Source organism: Bubalus bubalis, chromosome 6 (genome assembly GCF_019923935.1).
Source record: "Bubalus bubalis isolate 160015118507 breed Murrah chromosome 6, NDDB_SH_1, whole genome shotgun sequence".
Taxonomy (NCBI): Eukaryota; Metazoa; Chordata; class Mammalia; order Artiodactyla; family Bovidae; genus Bubalus; species Bubalus bubalis.
The window spans coordinates 89032825-89044464 of NC_059162.1; the positions used below are offsets into that span (position 1 = coordinate 89032825).

The window sequence follows — 11640 nt, forward strand, 5'->3', positions numbered from 1 at the left end:
AATATGACTGGCGTTTTCTCTTATCATGCCAATGAATTTTTTAATGTAGTTTATTTTTTATAGATTTTGAAAGTCATGCATTCTCCTTAAGAGAACATAGAAAAGATTATTAAAAAAAAAAATTGTCCCAACTTTCCACCACCATTAATTCTGTTTCCTTCCCTTCTTTATTTCCATAAAAGAGTTGAGGTCATACTATTACATTTTTATATGTTTATCTTTCCATTTAATATTATCAGAGAAATATAAATTTTTATGATGACTGCACATTGTTCCATTCCACTAACATTAAACAATTAGAGTATTGAGCACCCAGTTTTTCTGTATTCTAAGTTATTTACTGAAGATACGTCCTGTAGAATAAGATGGCTAAATTGAAGGATACAAATGGTTTTAAAGTTTATGACACATATGGCCAAATGGCTTTCCAAAAGAACTGTATCAATTTTTCAATTACTTAAGGAACATTTTTTTTTCTGTTTATTTATTTATTTTACTTTACAATATTGTATTGGTTTTGTCATACATTGACTTGAATCTGCCACGGGTGTACATGTGTTCCCCCTCCTGAACCCCCCTCCCTCCTCCCTCCCCATCCCATCCCTCTGGGTCATCCCAGTGCACCAGCCCCTAGCACCCTGTATCATGCATCGAACCTGGACTGGCAATTCATTTCACATATGATAATTTACATGTTTCAATGCCATTCTCCCATATCAACCCACTCTCGCCCTCTCCGGCAGAGTCCAAAAGACTGTTCTATACATCTGTGTCTCTTTTGCTGTCTTACATACAGGGTTATCATTACCATCTTTCTAAATTCCATATATATGCATTAGTATACTGTATTGGTGTTTTTCTTTCTGGCTTACTTCACTAATAAATCTGTGGCCTAGTAAATCTTGGCAAATAGTTTGAAAGCATCTCCAAGCTACTGAAAATTTACTCAAACAGTAAGATTCTGGAGTCTTTGATTCTAGTCTTTAGTTGGCATCTACCTTGCTGTGCCACTCTGAGCAGAACACAGAGAGGCTTTTAAGTTTTTCATCTGTAGAATCAACACAATGAAACATAGTGGTCTGTGCAGGGTTCCTTCCACTCTGCACAGTGTGCTCTGTGGAGTACTGCTTCCTGAATTATGCACTAGAGGTGAAAAAGGAAAAGAAGCAAAGTTACCTGGTCAAATAGATTTGGATAAATTGCATACAACATACTGCTCTTGGAGATTTAAATGTCCAGTAATACTTTAAAGGCACTGAGAAGTTCTGCATTTTAATTTACTTAATCCAGCAGTTACCCAATTTTTGACCATAGGTCATTTTTTTTTTTTTCATGTAATAAGACCATACAGCACAGTTGAAGAAACACTGATGTAACAGAAAGGGGTTTAGAGTATACCAAAGATGTATATAATCCAGATTCTGCTATTTAAAGCTGAAAATCAGAGATGGTAAAAACTTGTGAGACTGTTTTGAATATGGGAATAAGATTACATATGCAAAGCCCTAAGCATCAGCCTGACATACATGCTAGTTTCTTCTCTATAACCTTCTCAATCCCAGACATGCTCATCAAACCTCTTCATCTTCATCAAAAACAGATTGAATGCCCACTCTGTGGAGTGCCAGAGACTAGTGATATGCTTCCCACCTGCCTTTTTAGAGGGTGACATATTGGGCAAAAGGCCTAAAACCTGGAATTGAATGTGGCCATCTTAGCAATGTAGATCACAGAATAATTAATTAGCTACCCATCCCAGGTGAGAGGATCAGAAAGCCCAACCCCAATTACTTCCAGTGGGTCATCCTAATAAATTGGCTATGCTTATATTCAAGGCTGATTGTCACTAATTATACAACCTTGAGCCACTCCCATTCAGTTCCATGGAAATTTACCTCATGAAACAAGTATTGGAAATTTTACTTTCAAAGTGCTGAGTCTCCAGTGACCTCCATGTTGCTAAATTCAGTGGAAAGCTTTCTGGCTTGGTCTTAATTGCCCTCTGTTAACCAGAATTTCCTTGAAATATTTCTTCTCTTGGACTTCTTCAGCACCAGACTTTCTTGCTCCCTTCTTATCTCTGTGGCCAGTTCTCTTTGATGTCCCTGAAAACTAGAATCCTTCAGGGTACAGTCTTGCCTTTTAGCTTTTCTCATTTTTGAGAAAGTAGGATCCATTTCCTGGGCTTCTCATACCATCTGTGGTAATGCCTCTAGATTGAGATCTTCAAGCTTGGAAATCTTGTCTTATTTATCCAATTGTCCCATTTTATATCTCCACAAGTGTCTCTCAGGCATGGTGAACTTAATGGCTCCATGTTTAAACCCTTAATTTTCTTCTTTTAACCTGTTCCTCTCTCAGTTTTATCCATGTCAGTAATTGGAACCACCCTAACACACGCTTGCTCAAGCCAGGTACCTAGCAGTGGTCTTTAATTCCTTTCATCCCCTCACACCCATATCCAGTCCTTTGGAAATGTCTGTCAGTTTTGCTTTCAAGATGTATCTCCAATATCTTTCCCTCTGCCTATCTAGACTGCCTCGTCCTAATTTTAGACACCATTATCTCTCACCCAGATCATTGCTTGGCCTCCCATGGTCTGAGATGGTCCACTCAGTCTCCTCCAATCTTTGCTCTGCACAGACACATTTTAAAATGAGAAATCAGATAATACCCTCCCTGTAGAAGACATTCCATGTTATTTTTTGTTTTTCACTACACATAGACTAAAATCCAGATTCCTCATGAAGGTGCCATCCTGTGATTTGGCCCCTGACCACCTTTCTGACATCTTCTCAGGACACAACCCCCTGATCTCATGCTGTCCCAGTCCTGCAGGTCCTTGAACCTGACAAGCCATTTCCCCTGGGGTTCCTAGTGTGTACTGACTTCTCCACTCTCCCTGCTCTTCACATGGTTTCTCCCTCCTCACTATCCTTCATCTCTCAGCTTAAATTTTAACCACCTCCACAGAGAACCCCCCACTTGCCTATTTTTAGATTGCTCTAGAGAAGGTAACAGGCAGGAAAGCCAGGGGTCTGCAAATGGAGGAAATAGGCTGCAAGTGTTAGACATTTTTTTATCTCTCTCTCTTAAGTGGCAGAAGGAAACAAGCTACAAGTTTTTTTCCCCCTTCTCTATACAAATTTGAAAAGGTGTCTTTTAAAATTCTATGTTGCCATAACACATACCTGATTCCACCTGAACTTAACTTTTCTCAAACATTGAGCTATCCAGTGCATTTTTCTTATGGAAATGTTTTTCTTAAGCTATGTTAATGAACTATGTATTTACCTTAGACTCTGTCTTTAAGTTGGTTCCACCTAAGACTCAGAACCCACTTGACAAACCAGTATGTTTTACTCATACAGTTGTTCTCTTAATCTATGTTAATGAAACCATACATTTGCTTGGAAATCTGCCTTTCTTCAAGATTCATGTCAATCATTTTATGGCCTGGGATGACTCACCTTGTGCCAATATTATCTCAAAATGCATGTTGCAGGTGAGGGATCTGGTGCCACTCTGAGTTTTGAGACATCTCCTTTCTCTAATTAACAGCTTGCTGATAGGTATATAACATACTGCTAAAGGCTAGCAGGGCGGCACTCTTTCTGCCCCCTTCTGATGTCTATGTCAGAAGGTTTCTCTATCTCTTTTATACTTTAATAAAACTTTATTACACAAAAGCTCTGAGCAATCAAGCTTTGTCACTGGCCCTGGATTGAATTCCTCTCCTCTGGAGGTCAAGAATCCCAGCGTCTTTCATGGCTCAGCAACAACCTTTCGCTCTGATATCCTCTATTAAAGGACCCTTTTTGTTTCCTTCATAGTATTTACCACAATTTTTACTGAAATGTTCAGTTTACATGTTTATTGACTGATTCCATCACTACACTGTAAATTCCATGAGAGGAAGGACATTATCTGTTTTGTTTGCTATGTACCATACCTCTTTTTTTTGTTTATTTGTCTAGTCACTAAGTTGTGTTGGACTTTTGCGACCCCAAGGATTATAGCCAATGAGGCTCCTCTGTCCATGGGATTTTTCAGGCAAGAATACTGGAGAGGGTTGCCATCTTCTTCTCCAGGGGATCTTCCCAATCCAGGGATAAAACCCAGTTCTCCCTCATTGTGGGCAGATTCTTTACCACTGAGCCACCTGGGAAGCCCATAAGCATATCTGGAATATATGTTAAATGAATGAATGGAAAGAAATGAACGAATGAATGAGCAGTATCTACTGTGTTCCAGGTACACATAGAATTCCACACAGAACTTCTAGTTCTGACCCTTTTCCAGGTTCTCCTACAATATGCATAATACTCTTTCTTCCACATGGAATAATCACACCCCATCCATCTGCCCAGACTGTCCCAGTTCTGTTAGGTCTCGTTTCCTCCAGATGGTTTTCTGCATCCCACCGTGCATATTAAGTCTCATCAGTCATGTCTGACTCTTTGCAACCTTGTGGACTGTAGCCCGCCAGGCTCCTCTGTCCATGGGGATTCTCCAGGCAAGAATACCGAAGTGAGTTTTTGTGCCCTCTTCCAAGGGATCTTCCCAACCCAGGGATTGAACCTGGGTCTCCTGTCGCTCCTGCAGTTCAGCTGGATTCTTTACTGCTGAGCCACCAGAAAATCCCACCTACCCTCTGCTAACATAATCCCACATATGTAGAACCTCCCACACTTTATGTCCACCCCTAAACTGCAAATTCTGCAAGGTAGGGGATCATGACTCTATTGATCACTGTGGTCCCCTAGTGCTGAGCACAGTACCTGGCATACAGTGGGAATTCAATAAAAACTTTCATATGAATATATCATCTCATTCAATCTTATATAATTTAAATTTTATCAGACTCCTGTGGAATATTATATCTATTTTATAGATAAGTAAAACAGATTCAGAGGAAGATGAGATAATGTGCTTTAAAGTTATAATATATTGATAGTAAGTGGTGAAGCAAGAATTCACACCAAGACTTTTTTTGACTCCTTTGAATGAAAATGAATGAATGAATAAATGAACAAATGAATTTTAAAAAAGTATCTACTGTGTTCCAGGTACACATAGAATTCCATACCGAACTATACATATTTAGAAAACATTCCAATATATACTAGAATAAATTCCATATTGGAAAACATGTCAACATATATTCCAATATGTATTGGAAGATTTTTAGAAGACATTTCAATTTATACTGTGAAGGATTGCTGACAAAAGGGAAATAAAGTAATAAAAGTAGTTTACTAAAAGCTTACCATGTGCCAGCTTCTATGATCAGCGCTTTATGTGAACTCTTTTAACTCTTGACAAGCACTCATGAAATATGTATTATCTCTGTAGATGAGAAAGTTAGCCTTGAAGGGTTTAAGCAACTTACCCAAGTTCCATAGCCACTAAGAGGTGCAGCCAGGATTTAAAACCAGGTTGATCGCACATCAAAGCCCACACCCAATGCTGCTTGAAGTACAGCTAGAGATTAGTTACCCCGAAAGAAAAAAAGTGTCCATAGTAATGAGACTCATTTTGAGTCACATCGACTACTGCAGTTGTTTATATTAGCTGAAATTTCATGTAGCCTGAATACATATTGATTTCCAGTCATCTGGACAACTACAGAAAATATTCACATGGCCCTGGCCCAGGATACTTTGGTGAATACTCTGATGCCCATGAAATAAAATAAAAAAGAGGAGAGTGATTTAAATTTCATTAGGCTCCACTGCCTATTTCATCTGTTTAGAGAAACAAACAGACCCATGTAATTATTCTGTATGTTTGAGATCTTCACTTGTATTTCTTTAACCCCCCGCCCCAAGGGACTTATGTTCAGTCTTCATTGGTGGAAGAAATGTTGGATTGGAAGTGGTATAAAAGCCTTTGGGTATCTTAATTCCAAATTAAATATTTTTTTTTACTTTTTAAAAAATTTGTTGGAGTATATTTGGTTTATAATATTGTGTTAGTTTCTGGTATATAGCAAATTAAGTCAGTTATACACATACATACATCCACTCTTTTTAGATTCTTTTCTCAATAGGTCATTACAGAGTATTGAGTATTCCCTGTGCCATACTACAGATCCATATTAGTTATCTAGTGTATATATAGTACTGTGTATATGTCAATCCCAATCTTTCAATTTATCCTCTCCCACTTATCCCCTCTGATAACTGTTAAGTTTGTTTTCTTACATCTGTGACTCTATTTCTGTTTTGTAAATAAGTTCATTTGTGCTATTTGTTTTAAATTTGGGTATTGTTGCTTTACCATATTGTATCAGTTTCTGTTATACAACAAAGTGAATCAGCTATATGTATATATATTCCCTCCTTCTTGGATCCATCACCCACCCACACCGCATCTCACCCATCTAGGTAAGTGGTATAATATGATGTTTATATTTCTCTGTCTGATTTATTTTACTCAGTATAACAATCTCTAGGTTCGTCCGTGTTGCTGCAAATGCCATTATTTCATCCTTTTTATGTCTGAGTAATGTTCCATTGTCAGAGACAGCAATGGCACCCCACTCCAGTACTCTTGCCTGGAAAATCCCACGGGCAGAAGAGCCTGGTAGGCTGCAGTCCATGGGGTCGCTAAAAGTCAGACGCGACTGAGCGACTTCACTTTCACTTCTCACTTTCATGCATTGGAGAAGGAAATGGTAACCCACTGCAGTGTTCTTGCCTGGCCATTGTATATATGTACCACATCTTCTTTAGCCATTCCTCTGTCGATGGACATTTAGATTGCTTCCATGTCCTAGGTGTTGTAAACAGTGCTTATCAAAGTGGGTGCTCAGTTTTGAAAAGATTTTTTTTCTGATGGGTGAGGGTAGCAATAATGGTGTAATAATATCGATCTAGGAATTAGAAGGCCTGACTGTGCCACTAGGAAGCTGTGTGACTTACATATGAAATTGCTTTGTTTCCTCTCTGGCCCTCAACTGCTGGGGATAATAGTTACAAAAATCTCAGAGGAAAATAATAAGGATTCAATTTGTCAATAATCATAAAATGCCCAGAGAAAACAGTCTGGTTGTTATTTAATATTCCACTTCTCTTCCTGGGACTCAGTTTCGTTTTCTGTAACATGAGTGGATTCAATCTGATGTCAAAGTCCTTCCTAATTCTAAAGACCCATGAAATAAAAGTGATGGAAGTTGCAAAGAATGATTTTAAGAGAGTTATTTTAAGTATATTAAAGGAAATCATAAACATTATGAGAAGTAAAAGATGTCAAAAAAGTACCAAATGAAACTTTTAAAGCTGAAAAATTATAATAACCAAAATGAAAGATTCATTGGATGGGCCTAAAAAAAAAAAGATTAAATATTGCAGAAGAAAAGATCAGTAAACTTGAAGATGTGATAGTATTTCCAAAATGAAACAAAGAAAAAATACTGCCAAAAACAATTTTTAAAAAAAGAAGAGAGCCTCAGGGCCCTGTAAGATGATATGAAGTAATAGACTATATCTACAGTCAGAAGGAGAGGAGAGGGTATGGGGCAGAAAACATATTTGAATTAATAAAGGCAAATTTCCCCCCAAATTTGATGTGAACTGTAAATCCACAGAATCACACCAAGGCACATCATAATCAAACTGCTGGAAATCAATGATAAAATATTTGAGTCCGTTTTTAAAAAAAGTTTGACACACAAAGAATAACAAAGTAGACTTTTCCTCAAAGACTATACAAGCCAAAGATAATGGAATGATATCTTCAAAGTAATGTGGAAGGGAAAGACGGAACTTTTCATGTAGAATTTCATATTCGTCAAAGATATCCTTCAAAAAAGGCAAGACAAAGAGCTCTTCTGACTAATAAAAATGGATCATTCTCTCACCAAAATTCATTCTGACCATAAGAAAGGTCAAAAGAAGTTATTCAGGAAAAATAATAATGGCATTAGAAGTGATATGATATTATTTGAAGGTAGGCTGTGATAAGTTAATGATAAATGTTGCAAAGCTTAGAGTAACAGCCAAAATAAATAAATAAAATAGAATTACTAATAAGTGATTTAGAATTAGAAAAAAAAAATAAATCCAAAAGAAGACAAAAAAGGAGAAAAACAGAAACAAAGAACAGATGGGACAAGTAGAAAACAAATAGAAAATTGGTAAACCCAAACCCATGAGTATCAGTAATTACATCTTATATAAGTGGTATAAATACTATGATTAAAAGACAGAGATTGTTAGACTCGATAATAAAGTAAGACCCACCTATGTGTTATCTGCATGAGTCATACTGCAAAATATAAAGAGTCAGACAAGTTAAAATATTGGGGGGAAAAAATCACCATGCACAACCCAGGGATATGAAGGCCTTTTGTAATGATAAAGGGGCAAATCATGTATAAACCTGTATATAGATAGATAATAAGAGAGCTTCAAAATACATGAAGCAAACACTGATAGAACTAAAAGGAGAAACAGACAAATGCAAAATATAGTTGAGGATTGCAGCATCTTTCCCTCAGTAATTGTTAGACAAGAAGGTGAAACTTGAGCAGCTTTAACAACCAACTTAATGACTTAAAACTGTACCAACAACAGATGAGAACACACTTTGAAGTACCCGTGAAATATTCACTAGGAGCATATTCTTTGTCGTAAAACAAATCTCAGTAAACTAAAAGGATGGAAAAAATCTTTTAACTTTTTAAAGCAACACACATGCTGAAATGTATCTTTTGTATAAAACACATAAAAGAGAGTCATGATTTTTGAGCTGAATATTATAATGTCTTTTCATCAGCATTATCTTAAAATATTTTTTCTCAAGCAATTCCATTTTTCTAAGAATTTATAGTAATGGTGTAATAACACACAGGCAGTATAGTTTATAATAATGGTAAATATGAGCTTATAAAAGTAAATGTATGCCATTAAAAATGTAAATATATACCATCTATTTTCAATGTTAGTGTTTATATAAGATTTTATTTGAGAAAAATAGTTATTTATTTTGCCATTGTTAAATTTTCTTAAAGTTTGAAATCACAGACTAATCCAAAAGATGCATACTAATTGGCACATTACAAATTTATTCTCATTTTTATCAACCATTGGAGAGAAGAAAATACCCCCAAAAATGACAATAACAGTCACAGAGCACCCCTGGTAACAGCTGTCATTGAATGCTTATTAAGTACTAAGGGTCATTTTAAGTACTTTTATGCACTTAATTGTTCCTGTTACTTGCCTCCCACTTTACAGCCCAGAAAACTTAAATAACTTGCCTAAGATCACACAGATACTACATGCTGGTGCCAGAATTTGAACCCAGTCAAGTTATTTCACCATGTAATTTTGCGTTTGCAAAGCCAGGGTCAGACACTCTGGCATTAGACACAAGACCTTGTGATTTCCTACTTCAGCACTTTGCAACATATTTAATTGGTTCTCTTTTGCCTTGACTTCAAATTTGCCTCTTCACTGGTCTGTCTTATTTGATAAGTTCATCAAACATCAAGACTCTTTGTTCATTTTCAAAAAGGATTACAATGATAAGCTTTTATAATTAAGGGTATCTCAGCAGAGATTTCCTTTACCACAGTCCTCCGGCCTTTTATCTTCTAATTATTAGAGATGAATTTTCTGATTTTTCAAAATGGTATTTGCTTGAAATACAAGTTGCAAATTAACTGCTTGTAAAGATGCCTTTCCCCCTTCTGAACTGTTGTTAGTTAAAGGAAATCTCTCGCTTAGCATTTAAAAGCAATAATGATTCAAAATTGAATCATCCAACAAGAATTTTAATAAAATAGCTCTACTTGAAATTTTCAATGTTTAGGAGACAGGGGCTCCTTTAAAACTATCCCACAGGCAAAATAAGAGGCTATTTAAGCACTACAAAATACTTGATGTTAAGATTAAAAAAAAAAAAACACATTGAGCCAGTTTGGGATATTCAAGAAAAAGGAAAGCATAAAATGCAGTGTTCATAGATAAATATCTCATCCATTCATTACTCCATAGCAAAAGGTTGACTTTCTGGAATGAAATGACTCAGTATCTTTATAGTCTCTTGTGTTTCCCAAGATAATTTTATATACTTTATCTAATTTTATCCTCCCCCAAACACTATGAGATGTGTATTCTTATAATTCACAAATGGACAAGCAGAGGTTAAATTGTCCAATATCATTCAAGAGAATTATCATTTATTAAGTTGAATATATTTTATATCCAGGATCTTATTTCATGTTCATTAAGCTAGTGGTAGAACCGACCTGACAATGCAGGAGACATAAGAGATTCAGGTTCGATCCCTGGGTTGGGAAGACCCCCCTGGAGAAGGAAATGGCAACCCACACCAGTATTCTTGCCTGGAGAATTCCATGGACAGTAGAGTTTGGTGGGCTACAGTCCATGGGGTCGCAAAGACTCGGACACGACTGAAGCAACTTAGCACAGAACAACTGTGCTAAGCAACTCTTACAGAAGAGGTATTATCATTTTCATTTGACCAGTCGAGAAACAAGTGAAAAGAGATTAGGCGATTTAGTCCAGATGACCCAGCTCCTAAGTCTTGGATTTGCACACAGGCCTATCTGACACCAAGTGAATGCTCTTTTTATTGACCTGGAGTCCTTCACTGAATTAGTAATAACGTTCCATCCTATAACAGCCTGTTGCAAAAATGACAGCAGCTCATTTCCCGGCTAAGTAACCCTTTAAACTGCAAATTTTGCAGAAGCTTTTGGCCAACTCACCAGTTCACCTTCTCCTGTATGGTTACCCCAGGCTGATAAGTCATCAAAAATAAGAGGAAAAAAGCAGCAGCAAACATCTCATCCAGGAGCTACCAACCTGTATTACCTAGAGAGTAATAAAACTACTCAGGGAGTTGGAATAAAAGACATCTACAGTCTGGGATCTATCTAATGTTTGAAACTAAAAAAAAACAAAACTCACTTGATTCTCATTCAAATATGGTTAATTACTTACTAGGGTATTGATTAGCCAACTTCCCTAAAATCCTACACACCAAAGGCTACTGCCCCTCAGATCTTTGGAAAAACAATATACATATGGTTGAGGAAAGGAGGATATTTATAATTACCAATATCAGCTGAGCAGAGGGATCTTATTTTCAGAATGAGGCAAAAACCAAACCAAGATATAGCTCCAGAATTCATGATCTTTTCAAGTAGCTCCTGGAATTTCTGAGGTCAGATCAATTTGTTTTGTAAGACTGAAATAAGGCTAATACTGGCATTTCAACTCAGCCATAAACAGCCAGCAAAATACAGGAAATGCTACTAGTTACATGGGGAAGTTCTCCAATGTATTGCCAAATATCTGGGGCCTGAGAAATGTGGATAATTGAATGGGCTTTCCACCTCTCATCCAGACATTGGTTATCATTACCATCTTGTTTTTATTTTTTACCTTTTTTTTTTAATATTGGAGTATAGCCAGTTAACAATGTTGTGATAGTTTCAGGTAGACAGCAAAGGGATTCAGCCATATATATACATGTATCCATTCTTCCCCAAACTCCCCTCCCATACAGGCTGCCACATAACATTGAGCAGAGTTCCCCTTGCTATACAGTAGGTCCTTGTTGGTTATCCATTTTACATATATATTCATCCCAAACTCTCTAATT

At 36.7% G+C, this 11640-nt stretch overlaps 1 protein-coding gene across 1 annotated transcript in view; it reads right to left on the reverse strand.

Annotated features, from left to right (window-relative positions):
• Positions 1–10921, reverse strand: part of C8A (complement C8 alpha chain) — a 71854-nt gene extending 60933 nt beyond the window's left edge. Inside the window, exon 1 of the mRNA XM_006048264.4 lies at positions 10742–10921. Within this exon, the coding sequence (XP_006048326.3) occupies positions 10742–10818 (77 nt within the window). The 5' untranslated portion in view covers positions 10819–10921. The remainder of the gene's footprint in view (positions 1–10741) is intronic.
• Between the last annotated feature and the right edge of the window lie 719 nt (positions 10922–11640).